General features: G+C 38.4%; 1 protein-coding gene across 2 annotated transcripts in view; it reads left to right on the forward strand.

Annotated features, from left to right (window-relative positions):
* Positions 1-20,492, forward strand: part of PLPP1 (phospholipid phosphatase 1) — a 63,443-nt gene that overhangs the window by 18,635 nt on the left and 24,316 nt on the right. The window contains exons 2-3 of one of the 2 annotated variants that reach the window (XM_066568963.1): positions 9,700-9,851; positions 13,402-13,682. In XM_066568963.1, coding sequence (XP_066425060.1) covers positions 9,700-9,851; positions 13,402-13,682 — 433 coding nt within the window. The remainder of the gene's footprint in view (positions 1-9,699; positions 9,852-13,401; positions 13,683-20,492) is intronic. The other variant, XM_066568962.1, reaches the window with a different exon arrangement.

The raw sequence follows: 20,492 nt of genomic DNA on the forward strand, positions 1-20,492 counted from the left end.
GTAATATAAAAGGCCTGAAATATAAAATAACTTCAAAGAGAAAAAACCCAACCCCAAAAAACCCAAAACATACGTAGGTATTACATAAGTATTTTATTAAGTCTCTTGTACATAAAAGAAACTAGGTTGCATGAATATCAATTTGTTTTTATGACATTTTATGAAGATTTACAAGATGTGCTAGAAACTCAGGAATCTTAAAAAATAAAAAAATACTGTTAGGAATCATAATTCTATTTGAAGCCTGAATCTTGCCATTACCACCTTTTATCAGGAAATAAAATGTCTGAGAAATTCATGTTTATTCTTTTCCAAGTGCCACTTCTTAATATAATGCTTCTCAATTTTCCAAATTGTTCTTTGTCTGAATGGGAACCACAATTTTTGTATTAAAATCTTTTGAGATTTAGGGTCAAACAAGTCTTGGTAGTGGTCTAGAAGACTGAATCTCTCTAAATGGCTTAGGCCAGTGTCTAGACCAGCACACATTCATAATATATGACATTTAAGGAACCCCAGAAGGTCTTTCTGATCCTTCTATCTTGCCAAGACTTTTAGATATGTTTAGATAGTAATTCTGTGAAATTTAAAAGCCATGACTAGGCATTGTCCATGGCTTGCAGCACTAGGAAGATTTGGAAATGTACTTGGTCTGACATTTTTGGTCTTCAGTTGTCTGCATGAGACCAACTTTTTCAAGTAAATGAGAAATTAATGTCAATACCTTTTCTCTTTCAGTGAGGTTCCAACTGTGTCTATTTGTAGGTGTCCTGTTCAGTTTGGCTTTTCTCTTCACATCGAGACTGATTTTTTTTTTTTCCCCTCCAGTCATCTTGTTTCTTTAGTGACATTCATGCAGCTTGCCTTAGCTCCAGGGGTAGGTGACATGGGGGGAGGAAGAAGCACAGAGCAAGGAAAACCTCTCTGAAAAAAACATTCTTCTCATCAGAGCAACAGAACAACAGAGCAACCTGAGAGTTTTTGAGTTTTGTCTGCTCCCTGTTGTAGAATTTCTGTGGTTCCCTGCCAAGGCTTTGCTTGGCAGTTCTGTCCCACAGCTGAAGGCTCACAAGCCACTGGTAGGTTTCTATTGCATGATGGACTGATGTAGAGAGAAGAGGTCCGAACTTCTAACTCAGCTAAAGGCCTGCACTGAATTTCTGGGAGACCAAGTAGTTCTCCACAACTTGTTGCTACCAAAACAAGTAATGGAAATGCTGATGTTCCTTACAGGGAAGTGTTTGTTAGTAAACAGAGTTTTGGTTAAGTCACTTCTCTGGGATAAACACCGCTCTTTGGACCTTCTTTGAGAGAAGGGAACATGATGGGGCCTGTAGGACTTAATTTTTCTGTCTTGAAGCCAATTAAAAGATATTTGGGTAGCTAGGTTACATTGATTTCTAAGTAGTTTAAGTAACAACAAAATCAAAACATTCCTAGGTTTGGTGTGGCAAAATGTCCTCTGTATCATGATGACTTCCCAAAAGGGACCTAGGTAGCTTTGCTCCTGTGCCAGCTTTAGCATATTAGGCATTAGGCTTAATGTTTTTGGGAACGTCTGCTTATTGCATGTGTAACAATGTTTTGACTGAAACTTTCCCTCCTACAGATTAGCACAATCATACTTTGAAGGCACTTCACTGATTTCTTTTATAGCAAAAGAAACTGATCTTTAATGCTATTTATGAAAGGGATGCATTTTGAAGGGAAACTTTGATTGACAGCAGCTATTAGATTGACCAATATAAGCACTTACTGAGCTAATTTCATATGTCTTCATGGACAAATGTAGTTACTGCTGTGATGGAGATTAATAAATCAGGGGATTAATGAAACCAGTTGAAGACTGTTGATTGGTAAATGGACTTTTCACTTTTTCAGCAGTGTCAAAGCTTTATGACCCACTCTTGTTAGCTTTGCAACTAATTGAAATTAAAACTTGTCTGACCCTAAAGTGGACTTCAACTTGACTCTTAAGTTACTGCTTTCTTGTAAGAGGTTTTATTATGCTCTGAGCAAGACTGCCTCTTATCTGGAAATTTTTTGAAAAGGTGCTCATGTTTTATCTTCATTGTGGTTTTTGGTGTATTTATAGCATTGGAAACTGTTTTGGGCAATGCTGTTGCACTTCATAATCTGTCATGAGTTCTACTTGATATTAACTGTTCATCTTGTACTACAGATCAGCATTATCTCTAAACCCAACCTTATTCTGATGAATAAACTGCTAATTTTTTGGTTCTCTTTTTAAAGCCAACATAGTAATAATAATCCATGGTTTTACTCTGTAAAGGTTTAATGTCAGGTTAATGCACTCTATTGAGTTGTTGAATTGATGAGTAATTCCTGGCTGAGATGAATGCTGTGGTGCCAGATGTTGAGAAGGAGCAGCATCCAGCTTTTGGCTTCACTTTTTGATGTGTCCAAGGTGTGTGTGTTCTGGTGGGGTTGAAATCAGGTGAGGAAAGATCTGAGGAGCACCATTTGCCTCTGTTACTTGTACAAATCACTCTTACTAAGTACAGTTGTATTTTAAGTAAATAAGCTATAGCAGCTTGCTTGGTAGCCCTGTGGACTTGGTACTGTACATTCCTCGGCCCTTCAGGTACATTTCTTAGTACAGTGATGGAGAATGCACATAGTGTCTGAGTAAAACAGTTGGCATTTTGACAGTGGGAGCAACTCCAGACAAGGGCTTTTAAAGTGCTGAGTGAAGCTTGGTCACAGCTATGAAAAAGCCAAGCAGCCACATTGGTATAGAGGGGGTTTTAAAGTATTATTTAGTAGAATATACAAAAGGGTAAAATGGAATAGGGAGAAATGTAGGTAGAAGGAATTGCAACATATATAGGTCTTGTAATTTAAGGAAAAAACCCAAACAGTCGATGGCATAGATTTTTCTTTCTCTCAAGTCTGACACACAGTTACTAATATTGTACTGTTGACATTCAGGACTGAGACCAGAGGCTGAAGGGGGTGTCAGAAAAGGGAAGCAACTCCATTAGGAACCAGAGACAAGGAACAGGGAAAGTAAGGCAGAGTGTGTTCTTTGTTGTGCTGCCTCCTCTGTTTCTCTTCATCAGACTCACATTATTGTACCTCTGTCTGTTCTGCCTTGTGCAGGGAAATGCTCATGCAAAAGAGGTGGTTTTTACCCCCCTTTTCAGGAGAATGTCAAAAAATGGAACTGTCGAACTTAGTGATCTGTGGCATGATGGTTCATTTCTTGGTAGGTGCTCTCCTGAACTGTAAAACTCCTATGAGAAATGGGAAGTAGGCCTGTTCTTATACTGAGTAGAAGCCAAAGTCTTAATTTAATCTTCAATGAGGTTTTGACACCCTACCCAACCTTCACAGAATGTGAGCAGTAATATCAGTTCAAAAGTTTTAACTAAGCTTTCACAAAATGGGTGTTTTTCCAGGCAGTATTTCTGATGTTGTAATGAATACTGTGGATGTTTTTTGCTGATGAAATTAGTAATGAAATATCTACAGCATATTTGGGGAAAATGTTAACTTCTACTTGGTATCTGAACTTTTGGTGTGAGGAGGCTGGAACCTCAAAATATTACTTAAGCTTTTTAAAAAATAAGTCTAGGAATCACTTCTAGTTTAAAGCTACAGGAATGAAGCTGGCAGTAGATAACAGCATAAAAGTGTGGTGGCAGGTTTTTTTCAGGTGCTGGGAGAGAAATAACAAAATCTTTTCAATTTTGTTTTGTTTCAGAACTCTGGAGAAAGATTATTACTACCTAACACCTAAACACAGATGTTGAAAGCTACTTTGTCAGTAGCATACTCACTGTTTCCTGGTGTCAGTCACATCTGTTCCTATCCTAATCCCTGTGATAAATGAGGAAGATGGGGAACTCAGGCTAAAGCAACTTTTTTTTGGAAAATCTCATTATTTAGATGTGTATATTCAAATGTGTACTTCAACCAAATATTAAGAAACTAAATAGTTATTAGATTGGAGAAAGAAAGAACCCTGAAATGAACAAATAATTCACTTAACAGTGAGAAGTGAGCAGGAGGAGTAAGTGCTCCTTGTCCTTGCCAGGAAGGAAGATGTCAAGGAGAGCTGTTTGAGAGTCTGCCCTGTTCAGTGTAGTCATAAATGCCCTGGAGGAGAGAGAGCATATGCAGTGAGGCAGCAAAGTAGCCAACTCAGAGCAATAAATACAAAAGATGGCAGTAACATAGCTGGTGAACTACAGCGTGGATAAACACCAAGTGAGATCCTTCTGAGGAGAGTGGGAAGGATGGCTCGAGGGAGGTGTACAATCTGATGTTCTCTCTCTGCAGGGGGGTAATGTGTCCAGCTTTAGTGGCAAGAACAGCCTCATGCCCAGTGAAGAAGCCTAACCAAGATTATAACCTGTGTTATACAGGATATTTAGGGGAAAAAACCCTAACATAATCAGTCAGAAATCACTCCAGCTTATGAGGAAATCTAATCCATTATACTGTATGAGTCATACTTTTGGACAAGGGTATAGTAATTGTTTAAAATTTGTAGTCTTATCAGTTGAGCTACTTGTGTTTCTACTCCATGTATTCTGACTGAAACATTTCAGAGCCTGCATTTCTCCTTATACCTTTATTACCGATTGTGTTTGTAGTTCCTTAATTCTTGGTTGCTTGTTGGATCAGTGTTGCTCTTTTTTCTGATACCTACTGTGTGTGCACTTGGCTGATTTACAGCCCTTAGACTCTGTTGAACTGGGCAAAACCAAACTCTCGTTTTTGAGATAATGAGGGTTGTATCCTAGCAGTCCTTCTCTGTCTGCACTTAAGACAGATGAATTAAAACCAAATGCATAAATGCATTTGCCAATTCTGACTGATTACTGTTTCAGAGGAAATTTCTTGTCAAATGGCATAGAAGTGTTAATGCCTTTGAAAAGACTTGTCTAATGGTCACCCTATTATACTGATGTACAACTACCACAAGAAGTACATTATTTTCCCCCTCCTAGTTTGAACTGACAAGCTCCCAAGTCAACAGAGTTGTTTAACCTCCAAATGCATGACTCTGAACTCATTACTGCACAAATCTCCATATGTTCACTTGCCTCAGTCTTTAAGGGCTGTTTTGCAGGCAGAACTGGCTGGCCTTGATTTTCCACTGTATCAAAGAATTGCCAGCTCTGTCAGCAGTACATCTGCTAGTTATTCATTAAGAATGCATATGCACTGCATAACACCCGCTTGTTTGCTTTGTCCTTGAGATTACCCTACAGGTAACCTCTTCCCAACTGTACAATTCCTCCTCACATACATGTTGTCATTTTCCCTTTAGGCAATTTCTTCACTGTATTACAACTAGCTTAGAAGATGAAGTGTACATGAGGGAAACTTTTTGGAATTGTCATATGAGAAGTATTCAGTAGAGAGCCTTTACTGCTCCTCTGCTGTCTCCACTTCTTACATAAAAGGAGTACTTAAACTCCCTAATTTCTACTGCTTTCAGGGAAAATTGAGCAAAATGGGTATTCGTAAGATATTGTAGGATCTTTCTTTTAACTGAATGTGGCAACGTACTGGTGGCAGATGAATAGCATTTCTTCTCACAGTGATCTGCTGTTGCATCTTTGCTACTTTTTATTGAGAAACTGCTTTAGATGTTTGTGTGAATAAATCTGCTGTCAAAGTACAGTGCTTCCTATACTACAGTAAACTTTTTTTTTCTCAGTTGTATCTGTGAAATTAAAGACATTGACACTAGTGATGGTGGTAAAGATAAAGTCTAGTATCATTTGGAGTCTTCAGTCATATCCTGTCCACCTGTGCCAGGAGCTTCCATGCTTAGGAAACTGCCACCGTGATGCAGAAACTTATCTCTGTCTTCTGAAATGATAATATCTGTCAGAGTGAAAAAGTAACATGTCTATCCCAGCTGTAGGGAAACTTCACTGTTTTACTTGATACAGTAAGAAGCTTTGCCTCTTTATCACTTAATGACAGTTCTTCTGCTTGCTTGTTCTGCTTGCAGTAATGAAAAAGCTAAATGATTTTTTCCCATCCCTTTATTGTCTTAAAGGGAAACTTCCATTGCAGAAAATACTTAAGCTATATATTTGAAATAATTTTGATTTTATTTTAGAAATAAAAGCACCTTGAAAACCCACAAAAGCAGACTTTGCTGATTTATTTAAAACAGAACATAACCCTCAGTATTGTGAGAAGGTTCTCTTACTAGCTTCACTAGAAACACTTGATGCCCCTCTGGTTTGACTTCTACTTTTCTGCTGTCTCCTACCAGTTAATAATACTGAAGTCAATCCATGCATGGTAAAAAGAAGTAAATTGAACCTGCTCCATGGAGCATGTTCTGAGGGATTAGGTATTGACATTGGAGAATACTTCAACCAAAAAGATATCAAAAGCCCCTACTAGCATGGTTTTTCAGGCTAATGACTGCTGTGAATTAAGCCAGAGGTAAATTACAGATGTTGTAATTCTGTGACTTCAGTTTACAGCTTAACTGTGTTAAGTTAATCTGATCAGTTATACTGTAATCTGTTTTTTAGAAATTAAAACTTTTCTTTCAAGCTTTCATGGAGCATGTATCTTTTCAACATTGAAAGGTGCTGAGAACAGCAATAAGATAACTGACTGGTGGAACTACTTCTCGAATCTGTTGTGCATATGGGGGAAACTGAAGAAAGACTTGTTATGTTTACTATATTTTTCAGTGCATAGCTCTTCCGATTAATGGTTACTTAATGGCTGCCACATAGATAACCAGAAGTTTTAAGACTCAAAGTAAAGGAGGTGGAAAGAAATTATGAAAGAGAAGACAATTTTATTTTAGCTGTTCATACTTGCCTACAAAACAAACACAAACTTGGAGTGGTTTAGTATTTTGTTTCCATGATCTGGATATGGGAAGGTGCAATTACAGGCTAGTTACATCATAATCTCAATATTACTGAAGAATGAGCACTCACATTTCAAGCAGCTTCACTCAGCGTGGACAAACACAGATCCTCACTGCATGAGGGACTTCATTCCTGTGCTCCACACCCCTTTTTATTTCTGATTTAGTAGGTGGAAATTACATTTTAAAAAGCTCCCCCTGAATAACCCCATCATCCTGAAAATTTCCAGTCTCTCACCATGAGAAGCCGAAACATCCAGGTGTGGGTTAGAGGAAATGAGGAGTAAGGTGCCATGACACCATTATTCACAGAGCAGGTCTTTAAAATGGGTGATGCAGAGCTAGTGATTCAACGTCAGTGACACTATCTAACTGTAACCACAGGTGTTTGTGGCAGTGTGCTGAAGCTGTGATAAGGTGTTTTTGGGTTGAACTTAATTTTGTGAACAACTGCTTTACCATGATAATCAAAACTACCAACTCTAAAGAAATAACCATGTAAATAATTGAGAAACTCTTATCTGTATATGCCTAATTCTCTACATTTGGAGGTCCAAACAACACATTTTTCTCAAATACGCAGTCTGCAATGTTGGTGTTAGTATGTGTGCAGGGCAAATGATGAGATTTTCATTCCATAGCTATTTTGTAGGATAAATGGTGTTGGAAACACCACAGCATTATGTTGACAAGTCACCTTCCCTCACCATGACTGCACGTGCTTCTGCCTCAATCCTGACCCAAGTCAGCTAAATACTAAACAGCTGATGGTGTGTCATGACATCTGTCACAATACCAACACAAGGGGAGGGGAAATAATAATCTGCAGTGTTTTTCAAAACCCTGACGTTTTTCCTGTTAAGAGAAAGGGAGAGGAATTTTTTCCTAATAAGAAAGGCTGCGTTTTTGCACTGTACTGCAGAGTCCAGCTCCCAGGCTTTGTGCTGGCTGGTATCTGAATGGTGCAGTGTTTTGGTGAGGCTCTGGCTTGGCTCTTGGCCCATCCTGCTGTTCTCCTGCTTTGTTGGTGTGCTTGGATGGCTTCCAGAGCTGTGTCAGTTCTAGTCCTGCTGGCCTGGAATTGGAAACAACCCCTCTTGACAATGACAGGGGTCTTTTTCTACCACTTTAGGAGGGGAGGTTTTGCATGCTATTGGTTTCATGACAGCAGCAGTACAGAGGGTACCTGGTTCTCTGCAACAGGCTGAGCTGGAATGCAAGGGCCCACACAATTGACCTATATATAACTACCTGATCAAGGAATAAGGTTGTGTCATTCACCAGAGTTCACTTCAGGGAAATTTTCACCTTTTGAGCCATTATTTTCTTATTTGTTCTTTTGTTTTCAAATGGAAGTATTCTTTTAAGCACTTTATGGTGTGCAGAACAAAACCAATAGTAAATTGTTTGTAAAATCCCAGTTATATCACTTGTGATGGTCCCAGGAGTCAGGCTTAGTTTGGAGGACTTCATGGGTGGAGGGCAAGAGGGAAGGGGATTGGAAAGGATCCTAGGTCTCTTCCCTAACAGTTTTCTTGATGCTTGGCATCTTCTTTTGCTTGCTTTTTCTCCTGCTCTTTACATCTTTAGTTTTATTTACACATGCTTATTATGGGGCTAGCTGTGTATCTGGAAAGGAAGAGGTAGGCTATGCCTTGACCCAGAGGTCTTGAGGAGAGAACTGTGACTTGAACAACATTTATTTCTGCTGGGAAGGAAGGATGGAGACTGTTTTTATCTTTCTGATCCCTTAATGTTGGATGGGAGTGTCTCTTCCGGATAAGTTTGTGTAACTTTAAAGTGGTATGCATTTTATGTGCAACACAGCTGAATTTTGAGCATAAAGTCAAGGGTTATGCTACTGGGCTCTACATGCCTAAGCTAAAGTGGTTTTTTTGGGGGGGGGGGGGGTTTTGTTAAACATTCTTTGTGGTCCTCCACCTCTTGTTTTCCATACAGCCTTTTCTTTCCAAGAGTATTCATCCCTGTACACAAACAGATTGTGCAGATGTTGTATGTGTGTTAAGGATGGAGGAACAGGATTTAGAAATGGGATTCTATCAGTTTATGGTAATTTGCATCCTATTTTGAATTTTTTGAAAAAACCTTTACTGTTCAAATTACTAATTTTGCTTTGTGTTGTGGGTACATGCAATAGCTTGCAGCATTGTGCAGCTTACTATTGTGTCCTGTAGGTATTAGATTAAGCCAAAGGCATCCTCTTTGGTGGAAGAGGTGGGAATAAAATCTCCATGCCTTGAGGGTGTAGGTCGTTCTAGGAAGATATCCAGTGTGTGAGGAAGTGAGGGAATCGTGTGCATGTGCAATTTCCTTTTCTCCATATTCCCAAATATTCCCTCTGCACTTGCACTCCCTTGAAAGCACCTCCTTTTCTGCTTTCATGAAATGCAATTTATGCTCTTCTGACTTGTAAAGCTGTCCAGAGAAGGTGTACAGGGGCAACTGTTGCTCACTGGAATACAAAGAAAAATTTGATAATTGTGCCAGTAGCAGCAGATTGAGCACCTCAGTGGTTGTCACTGAACTATTTACTCAGTCATGGTTTTGGCATTCTTCCGCACTTGAAGTGCCACAAACATGAAGATGAGAGGAATCCTGCCTTGCTCTCCTTCATTCAGCAATCCTTCCTGGAAGCTACAAAGTCAAGGCAGTAGTCACTGGCCAAGGGAAGTGCATAACCTTCTAACTTCCTGCATGCCCATTCCTCTTTATGCACTTCTCTTTGGAAATGTGGGGGTATGATCATTGCCAGTTTGTTTTGGTTTTGTAATGTATTTTGTATTCCTTTTTGCCAGCTGGCTTGCCTTTTGCAATTCTCAGTTCACGACGTACCCCCTTCCAGAGAGGCGTTTTCTGTAGTGATGAATCCATCCGGTATCCATACAAAGAGGACACCATTTCTTATAAATTGTTAGCAGGAATAATTATTCCTTTCAGTGTAATTGTTGTAAGTTAAACTTTTCTTCCTTGCTTTTTATTTCAGTGGGGGTGGGGAAGAGGGAGGAGGGGTGATCTGTTAATACAGGTTTACAAAACTAATCTGTAAGATTTCTCAACCCTAAAATAATGTCCTTAGGCCAGGTGCTAAAGCAGTAGAAATGGTGGTCTGGCAAGATTGACTTGAGGGTACAACAGGTAAGGGGTGGGGAGGGGAGATATCACAAGAATCAGGAGGAGAAGGGGGATGGGGAAGGAATTTTGGGATGCTTAAGGGGATCTTGGGAAGAAGGAGACCAGGTATGGGATGGTGCTTCACACTGCAACATTAACTAAAAGGTTAATTAAAAGGTTTTCTTTAACTGAAGTCAAACGGGTAGAATTATAGAACAGAAAAATAATACTTTAGAACTATGGTGGCTTAATTCTATAATCTGAGAGATAAAAACTTCTTACCATATTTGTTGAAAATAACACTAATGTGTTGTGACTGTCACAATTCTTTTTATTTCAGGACCTGCTAGTTTCAGAATATCATTGTGCATGACCTATTAAGTCGGTATTTTTTATCTGCCACAAAATGTTTTGGAATACTTCTGTGTGTGGAACTGTAATAACAGATACTAGCCTATTTAAAAGAAAGATTATGGCTTCTAGTCAGATGTTATCAAAAGCATAAATAGAATAAAAAGAATAAGTAGGTGTGGAGTTTTCCCCTGGATGTTTCCCTGAAGATCAGGATAAAACTATGTGCCCATTTGCATTATTACTTTCATACTGCACCTAACCTAGCTGAAAACAGGGTACTTTTCTTCTTTCCTCCCCTTCACACGAGATCAGTGAGCTGGACAGATTGACTGTGACTTACCAATTTGGGATCTCTCTCTGACCACAGCTCCTAGGTCAGCTGAACTGTCTCAAGCATACAGGGACTCTCTATCCCTAATATTTAATTATAAGCTGTCAGCTGAGCTAACCTCGTACCTTACTATGTATGGACAAAAGTTGAGGTCCTGCTATTACCCTGTCTGTTGCCACCTCTTGTGGCTTGTCTGCCACAAGAAATTCCTGGTGTCAGGAATTCCTTAGCCTGGCAGGAAACAACAGCTGGTGAAATTCCTTAGCCTGGCAGGAAGCAGCAGCTTTCCTTGACTACATGGAGTGCAAATAGCTCTTGGAAGAATACCAGTGCTGGGGCAAAAAATAGCTGGGACGTGTCCTCGTGAGCAGAGGGGGCAGCTGGGCCTCTTCATTTCATGTCCTGGGTCTGATGGGGCTGCACTGCAGTTCCTGCAATGGCCCTTCCACAGGGGCCTCAAGATCCCTGTCCAGATGTGCTAAAAAGATTCAGTCTCCACTGATGGTTCTGTTGGGTGGCATCCAAACTCATCAGAGCCACACTTTGTACAGAGTTAAAACTTCCTTATGCCAAGTAAGATTTTTAGGTGTATAAATATTTATTCAAGTATATTTAGGAGCCAAAAATCAAAAGGCACAGCTAAAGGTAATCCTCAGTATTGACCAGCTGTTTCTCTGGGCTAATGGGTTTCAGTCAGGAGGGATATTATGATAATCTAACTCTGCCTTGCATAGGGACTGCATGGATTTTTATCAAGGTTCCAGCATAAAGGTTAAGCTCATATTTGCTTTTGGATGGAATTTTTTTTTGCAAGTGTAGAAGTATGTTCTGAGAATTGAAGCTGTGACTTGCCTGGTTTCCCTCTTCTTGGAAAAGCTGCTTCAAAAACTTACAGAAATGCTTCTGAAGCAGATGAAATTTTGGGTGGAGGGAGGGTTTGTGTGTTTTGTTAACTGGCAAGTGGCTTATGCTAAAGATCCTCCCTTTAAGATAAGACTTTTTTTTCCACCCTGTTACTACCTTTGGGTAGTCAATATTATCTGAGAGCATGAATGCTTGGTCACAACTGAAGCCCATATAGCTTATTTCATTTCTAGAGCAGCTAAAACAGCTGAGTGAGGAAGAACAGAATAGAGCATGGGAAGATTGATGTATTGCCCTCAGTATTTGGTTACCAGCCACTTGCAGCTCAGGGACTTCCTGAGTCAGAAAAGGCTCCACTACATATAGTTTTTAAATGGATGTATTCCCTTTGGATTAATCCAATCTCCATTTGAGCCCGTATGAATATTTAGCTAACTAAGTTTCTTTTGTAACATCAGGGGATACCTTTAAGTTGTGAATTTAGGCTTTTCTGTCAAGATTGCTTCATAGTCAGATGGTAAAAGCAAATATTGGTGTCCTTTACTCAATGCTTAGTCAGATTATTGAAGATGAATATTCTTTGATGTCTGTCCAGTATAGTAATTGCACTGACATCAACTAATTTTTTGGTACCTGAGATAAGTGACCTTCTTGCAGGTTTTGCAGCAGTGTTGTTTGAAGGGGATTCATTGTTGATCTGTCATGGCTATCTGTGCTCAGTCATCTTACTTAAGAGGTTACTTTCTGGATTAGGTGTCTATGTGCTTTACTGGAAACTTTCTCAGCTTTAGTCCATGTTCTGGTACTTCTCTGCTTCAGCCCATGTTTGGGTGTGGTGGAGGGTGTAAAGCTTCATTGTCACCCATCTGGCAGTATTGTCTGTTTGCCTTCATGTGCAGAGCCTCTGACAAGCTGTCACTCCATGTGCCTGGGTGGCAGAGTCTAAGTAATGGCTTCATTCACCACAGCTCTGCTTTGCTGGGATCCAGGACCCAGCATCTCAGAGCCATAATTTTAATTTTTACATGATTTTTTAAGGTAACTTTAGATATATACATCCAGTCCTCCACATACCTGATAATCTGTATTAATTGATTATTTCTGTACAGAATGGGACCAACTGGTTCAATATCCAAATTATCTGGAGTGAAGTTCTGTATCTGGCATAAGAAAAAACTTACTTTCTGCAAAAATGGAAGCTGCAAGAAAACAAAATTAGGTCTGATTTCTTGCCAGCACTTGATACATGTGTCTTGGACATGTAGGATGAAAAATCTTACCTCAGTAAGACCTGTCTTTTTTCCTTACCCTCATTAGTTTTGTTTTCTCTCCAAAGGATTTAATTTCCATGAGGAATATGAAATTTCTTGGTTGAAACATCTGGCCTTTCAGATCTGGATAAAAAGTCTCAACCCTTCAGAACAGTTTCTGGTTTCATGAAAAACCTAACAAGCTTTGAAAGATTTTACTCAGTAGAAGTTAGTTGAAGAAGACTCAATGAAGTTACCCAAGAGAAAATGTTTCTAATTAGGGCCATACCAAATAATATGGTTAAATGTTATTCTGAGAAAGCTTTGTTTTAATAAGTAATCTGAAAATAATATTATTAAGTTCAACATGAGGTAGGGCAAAGTAAAAAGGTGTTTCTCTTCTGTGTGAAAGTGTTTATAATGTTTGGACATAGTTACTGCTGACTCTTGGAAAACTTAAATTTACAGCTTAATGTTTGTAAAAAAAATAGTTTCTGAGACTGTATGTGTGAGTATTAACAAAAATAGCATAATACTTTTCTTTTAATGTTCTTATTATTAACTTGTTCTCCTTATTTCTTTTTCAGATAATCGTAGGAGAGGCTCTCTCGGTCTTTTATAATAATTTGCACTCAAATTCGTTTGTCAGAAATAACTACATAGCCACTATTTACAAAGGCATTGGGACCTTCATTTTTGGGGCAGCTGCAAGCCAGTCGTTGACAGACATTGCCAAGTACTCCATAGGTAGGCTGCGCCCTCACTTCATTGCTGTGTGCCAGCCTGACTGGACACGGATTAACTGCAGCCTGGGCTACATCGAGAACTTCACTTGCCATGGGGACAAAGCAAAAATCAATGAGGGAAGGTGAGTCTGACTGACCTTGTGCACTTGGCTGTATAACATATTTGTTAACCTGGGGCAATGAGTTTGGTAATGCTGCTGCAGTTTTTGTGCTTCTCCTAGGATAAATTTATTGTAATGAATTTTAAACATTAAACCCTGTCTAAACCGTGGTTTTGGTTTTTTTTCCAATTTGTGAAAGCTTGTTATATTAATGTATAGATAAATGCCTAATTGCATTATGGGTGATTGTCCTTTTTTTCAGTTTCAATTGGCTTTTATTTGTGTTTCTAAAATGTTTGCATCCCAATGAAGAGAAGAATTTGAGATCTACCTTAGAAATTGGATGTAGAATAGCAAAGGAAATGTTTTGGTTGTGTCATGAAAGCAAATAAAAACTGCATATCCATTTAAATATATGCAGGACTATTAGAATCACTCTATACATTTTTCTCATTATTAAGAATTTTTTAATCTTAAATACTTATCTGCCAATTCAATTGCAGCAAGATACTGTGGGAACAAGAATAAAGCTTCTTTATTCACTTCAAACTTTAGTCATTGTGCTATAAACTCAGTGTTTGAGTGCTGCTGGAAATGTTAGAAGCATGTTCAGAGTCTTGAATGGCTTGAATGACCTTACCTTTACAGAGACTTCCTTTTTCAGAAGTTCTATATACCATATTAGTTAGAACATCTCTCTTTGTGTGGTTTTTAAGTAGATGTGTGTAGTTATGCTCACTGTCCTGTGTGCTCCTTTGCTCTTCTGGCATGTATTCCCTATAATTCTCCAGTAGCATGCATGGTATTTTTCAGTAGCTGTAGGAAAACACTGATGAAATGTGAATGGCTGTTGGTGGTAGAGGAGCAAGTGCATGGATAGGCAGTAGAACAGTACACTGGGTACGTGTGGTAGGGGATACAGGGGTGGCTTCCTAGAAAAACTGCTATGTCCCAGAGAGCCAGCCAGCCAGCTCCAAGTATATAGTTTAACTTCTTCAGGAGTTTAAAAGTGCTTCTTAAATGTAAAGAGGAGGGTGGAGAAAATTTGAATTGCTTGTGATGACTGAAATGGTCCTGAAATAGTCTTCCTGGGTTTTAGGGATGCTGGAAAAACAAGAGTAAGCTTATGCTTAAACAAAAAAATGGGGTTTTTTGTGTATGAGAATAGAATGGGGGAGCAATGGCATAGTGATTGCTTACCTTGTATTCTTCCCTGTGTTTTGACATCTCAAACTTCTATATTGGAAGTCTTTGACTTCTATATTGGAAGCGAGATTTCTTTTGGTCATTTCTTAACTGATCAGCTATTATGTTCGTATTTCCAGCTGCTGTCATGTTTCCCTTTTCTGTTGCTACTGTTTCCCCTGTAGAGTGATGTGAGAGGGCTCTCCTGTTTGGTCAGAGCTTGCCAAAGTGCTCACTTGAGTGTGTACTTGCTTGTGGGGCTTCTGCTGTCCGGTGAGGCTTTTGCATGCACAGGAAGCTGTAAGCAAGAAGGTAGCAAGTGTTAAAGAAGGGTAGGATAGCTTAAAGTGGGATATTGTGCTGTAGAGGTGTATAACTGGATGCAGTGATCCAGTAAATCTTCCAGGGTTTCTGATGGTCTTGGGCCCTGTGCCCACACAGAGGCCAAGTGCTCAAGGGCATTAACCTTTCAGTTAATAGCCCACTAAGAGGAGAGAGGTGGATTGCAGGGAGTTTTTTACAGGAAGCTGGAAGAGGTCAGTAGTCTCTCAAGCTATAGCCCAGAGATTAATTTCTATATCAGTTGACAAAATTTTTAGTGGCACACCTAGTACCATCTACTTTCGTTTGCATCAGTTAAATAGGCAGGTAGAAACGTAAAGGAAGAATGAAAACAGGACAGTCGTAGAGTTGCGTGTAAAATCATACGTTCTAAATTGGACCTATTATTCCTCTATAGTAGTAAAACTTGAGACTACATTTGAATGTTTTTAAAGTTTCATGCTTGATTGTACAGTCAAAAAGACAAATCTAATTTTTATTTCATTGAAAACAATGAGAACAGTGTAAAAATTCCTTGTGTGCTTCCATTGTTCATATTGTATATTGTGATTGGTTATCTTTTCCCTTCTCATTTCTTCTTAAAATTTTTTACTAAACAAAAGTATAAAATAGTTTCAGTATGGAGCATCCCTGGGTAGATTAGACTTGTTCTGAAATAGAATAAGTGTGTGTGTGTGTGTGTGTGTGTGTGTGTGTGTGTGTGTGTGTGTGTGTTAAAGAGATGGATGTAAGATGGAAATTTGTAAAGTATACTTTGAAAATGGTACAGAACTTAGATAATCAATCAGTGCTTTCATTTCCTCCTTAACAGTAAAACTGGAAGAAGACACATTTGAAGTAGTTTATTTTTTCCCATATGAAGATTAAGGAATAAACAATATAAGTTCTTTATAGTACTGGTATGTGTATGTTTCGTTCAGCATGGGTTCAAAACACCACTTGCAGGAACTTCTAGAAGATGAATCTCAAGAAAACAGCCTGTGTTTCTGGAAGCCCATAAGTTTTATGGTTGGAGGCTGAGAATGTTTTAGGCAAACATAATTGCATATTGTGTTCCTCCAGTACTGTTTTGTGTAAATCTGATGTTTCCAAATCTTTTCATATGTTTACTGCATGTGTTTGCCTGTGTTATAACATGGGGGGATGAGAGAAAAACAGTAATTAGTTTTTTATTTTTAAGTCACAACAATAGTATTACATTACATGTTTGCCTTATCAGGAATATAAATCAATGGATTTAGGATTGATTGTCTAAAGGAGTAAAGTGCCCATGAGTTACAGTTAGTTTCAGAAAGGTTTCTGTGAGAAACAAGCCTCACTCTTTAAAAGTTTTTTTTAAAGGTTTAATATAGGGTAAAAGGAACAGTAAACAGTGCTGGGTGCATAACCATAGCTAGAGGCACACCAGTTAATTGTAACAACTCTTCTTATATACCTTTCCCATTGCATTGGTCAAATACAATTCATAAAAATTATACATATTCAAACATTTCTTTGAACTCATTTACTTGTTCTGGGAATTCTTTAGCTTGGTTCAACCCTTGGCTTGCTTTTAAGAGTACATGCAGTAATGTGTATTGTCTTTTGGAGAGTCATGTGTTACTCCCTCACCATGGCCCCCATTTCATGTTTTCAGCAGGCGACAATTATCGATAGTCAAAGAGTCAGGGGCAGGAGTCCTTATCACATGCATTCCTTGAATATTACCTGACTATGCAGACAGTTTTAGTTATTTCCACAAGTACTTTCAATCAACATTAGCTATTTTATAAATTATTCTTATTATTGTCGCTTAGTTACAAAAGCAGAAGCCTTAGTTATTTTTCCCTACTTCTGTAGTGAACTTCTGCAGCTACTTCTGTAAAAGTTAAATTTTGTGAAAGCTGAAACTATAATATATGTTTATCATACTATTCACAAACTAAAATATCATCTATAAATGGTGCTCTGAGAATACAAGCTACATAGGGGCCAGAGCATTGGCCACAAAAAGCTGACAAATTATACTATATCAAAAGCAGTTAAATGTGATTACAAACTGTACTATATCAAAATCGTTAATAATAATTTGCAAAAGTCAATACATAATAGCAAAAGCTAACAACTACTTAGTTATTTATAACAGTTTCACTTTTCTAACCTGAGGTTAATAAAACAATTTTTGTAGACTGAAGCATCTTGTTTGCTGTATATCCTGCTGAAGGCAATCCAGTCCTTTTCAGGTTTAAATACCTTAGGCTCTCCTTGACAACTTTTGTAGTATGTATGCACTTTGCTTTGCTGAGCCAGCAGCAGTAATCAGAGGTTCAAAAACACAGTGGTGTGCTTAGTAAATCTGATTCATATTTGTTGAAAGATGCATGTAAGAGTGGGTACATATACATCCAAGTTTGTAGCACTTAAAGATCTCTAAAGTATGCATGACAATCACTGGTTATGTAAAAAAATTCTAGTTAAATATTAACATGCCCTTTTTTTCTGTGCCTCTTTGTAAGGCAATCCATTCCTCAGGCAGTGTTTGTCATTTAATTTAAGCTAGTCACAGAAGCTTGCAATATGCTACTGAATGGCACTTTCCTGAGGTGAATGACTTGTACTGAAGTGCCATCTCAAGCTTTTATGGAGATGTTGCTAGGTTTGCTGTCAGCTGGTTTTGTGTAGAGCCATGTAGTTTTCCTTCTAAATAAAAATTAAGAGCAGTAACTCAATATAAGATGCCTGACCTGGCTTGTTTTAGTTACAGAAAATTAAATTAGATATAGAAGCACAAGTTTTAGTGCCTACAAATGAAGGGAGATCAAAGTCTTGGTCTTCTGTTGTCACTGGTGCTTGCAATTAGCATGTCACTTTTATTGTACTGGTATATTTACTGCTGCTGAATTGCCTTTAGGGTACTTTCCTTAGCACCTGTAAAGATAATGACTAGTCAGTTGGCTGTTTCCCCTTCCAAATAGGCAAAGCAGGCCTCAGTAAAATAGGTAGGTGTGCCAGGCTATAACCGTGATAAAGTGGTGGTGTGAGTGAACAGTGTTTACTAATCTCTAATCTCTTCGGCTTTTGCAGCTTTCATTTTTTGCTCCTCTTCCTTTTCTTCTGGCTTTCCACTGCATACCTTGGCCTGGCCTTGAGTGGATTGGCAAAATACCCAAATTTCTCAAGGAGCAGTAGGTAGCTAGGACACATGATGGTTTCTCCCTTGGTTATTGTTAGCTAAGGCGTATTTCCCAAACCTGTCTGCTCTAACCAGTCCATGCCACATGTCCTGTTTGTTAGCTTTCCCGCATCCGAAAGACTGAGCAGAAACCACAGGTGTTCTGCAGCAGCTCTGAATTAGTATTTCAGTATTCCTCTGGTGAGTATACTTTGCTGTAGTTGCTGGTTGTCTGAAATGAGCGTGTGAACAGTGAGGCTTGAGAGTCTAGTAGAGTAACAAAGGAGAGCATCAAGAGCTGCTCTTTTCCTCTAGTATGCAAACACTTGATTAGTGTGGAATATACTTATTTTTTAGTATTTGGCAGAGGGGGAAAAGAGCCAACTTTATTAGGTACTTGTTCAGTTAAGCTGAAATGTATCGCGCTTCAAGATTTCAAGACAGTGATAGTGTGCCTTCTGACTCTGTCATTGGGATGTACTGAACCATGGTGTGGCAATATTAAGTGGTGGCTCCCAACTCATTTTGGCAGTCAGGAATTGCTAATTCAACATTGGTTGCCTTTGCATAGATAAGCATTTGGAATCTCCAGAAAGCAAGATCTGGAACCCAGGAAACACTTGGCTAGATGGACCTGAACCTGGTAAAGGTCAGTGTTAGTTGTCATCTTAAGCAAAGAATGAGTATTTCCTCTTGGTTGTAAAATTTAATCTCAAAAAAATTACACCTAAAAATTTAAATAAAGATTCTGTTGATTTTTTTTTGGAGGCGATTGAGAACTGAGTAATGATGATAGGTGTTTCTCTCCAGTTTTATTAAGTTCTTTCTAGAAGAAATAAGAACTAAAACAAGATCAAACAAAGCTCCCTAAGCCTTCCCAGCAAAGAACGAATCAAAACTGAACAAAAACTCTACAAAATCTATGAAGGAACCCCCAAACCAAGCTTCTGGTATTGACAAGTTGTGTGTGATTCAAAGAATATTTGAATTAGTCTTATTTAATTTTCAAACAATGTAGAAGGTACTGTATAGAGCTTACATTATTTTTAGAATTTAATTTAGGATTGTGCTGTCACGTTGGTGAGTGTGTATATATATATAATTTTATAAACTTGGCAGTACAATCTGCATTTTAAAGCCTTGTGTAAAGGTCAGGTGCATCGAGTCTGATACTATTTAAATTTACATTTTATCCACAAAATGTTAAAAAATAAGTATTGTGCCATGAAGTATGCTGTACTCTTACTCAGTGTCTGCTGAATAATTTCACAGGGATGATTATATACTAGGGTGTAATAATGTACTAGTTAGTGCTCATGCAAATGATGCCTCCCTAGAACTTCCCAGCTTTAGACTGTACTTCTTTTAATTTTCTCATTTGAAAATCATTTCCTGCAGTAATAATGTAGGGAAAAAACAAGTTTACAATGTCTGTATTCAGTAAGGAATGACAAACACAAATTTACTAATGTTGTGTCGAATTAACAACATTAACCCTTGAAAGCAAAATGCTTTTATTTTATGCATTCCTCTTCTTCCTTCTCTTGCTGTTTTTCTGTTGTGCCATAGTGGGTATGTAAGTCTCTGAAACAGACTAACTGAGACAAATCCACTAAGTGGATACAAATTTAAGAATCAATTCAGATATCTGGTTATTGGGTTATAAAGGTATTCTTCATAGTTTTGGATTAATGTGAGATAAGTATTTTTATACCAATGATGGTGAAAGCTATTTTTAAAAAAACTTTATAAAATATCATCATAAAGAGGCTTAAGTTATTCCAGAAAATAAATATGCTGGCTTCTCTCATTTCTCCTAAAAGATCATTTTCTAGCCTTTTGAGTATATCTTTTGAGTTACCTTCTCCCCATTATTATAATGTCCACATAATCTTGAAGACTGGGGAGATGTTGTTACAGTGATTGGCAAGAATGGGTTAAATGTTTGATTAATGTGGAATTTTGACAAAGCCCTGTGAGTACTCATCCATTTTTTAACCATGGGGAGGACACGCTGGCTCCTTCACATGGCTTTTTAGAGGTATCTCAACAGCCTCATCATGGCATCATCTGCCTTCCTCAGCACCACTGGATGTGTGTCTCATGGACTCATGGGCTTGTCTGACTAATCCTGGTAAGATCCTCTGTGGCTG

This window comes from Molothrus aeneus, chromosome Z (genome assembly GCF_037042795.1).
Source record: "Molothrus aeneus isolate 106 chromosome Z, BPBGC_Maene_1.0, whole genome shotgun sequence".
Lineage (NCBI taxonomy): Eukaryota > Metazoa > Chordata > Aves > Passeriformes > Icteridae > Molothrus > Molothrus aeneus.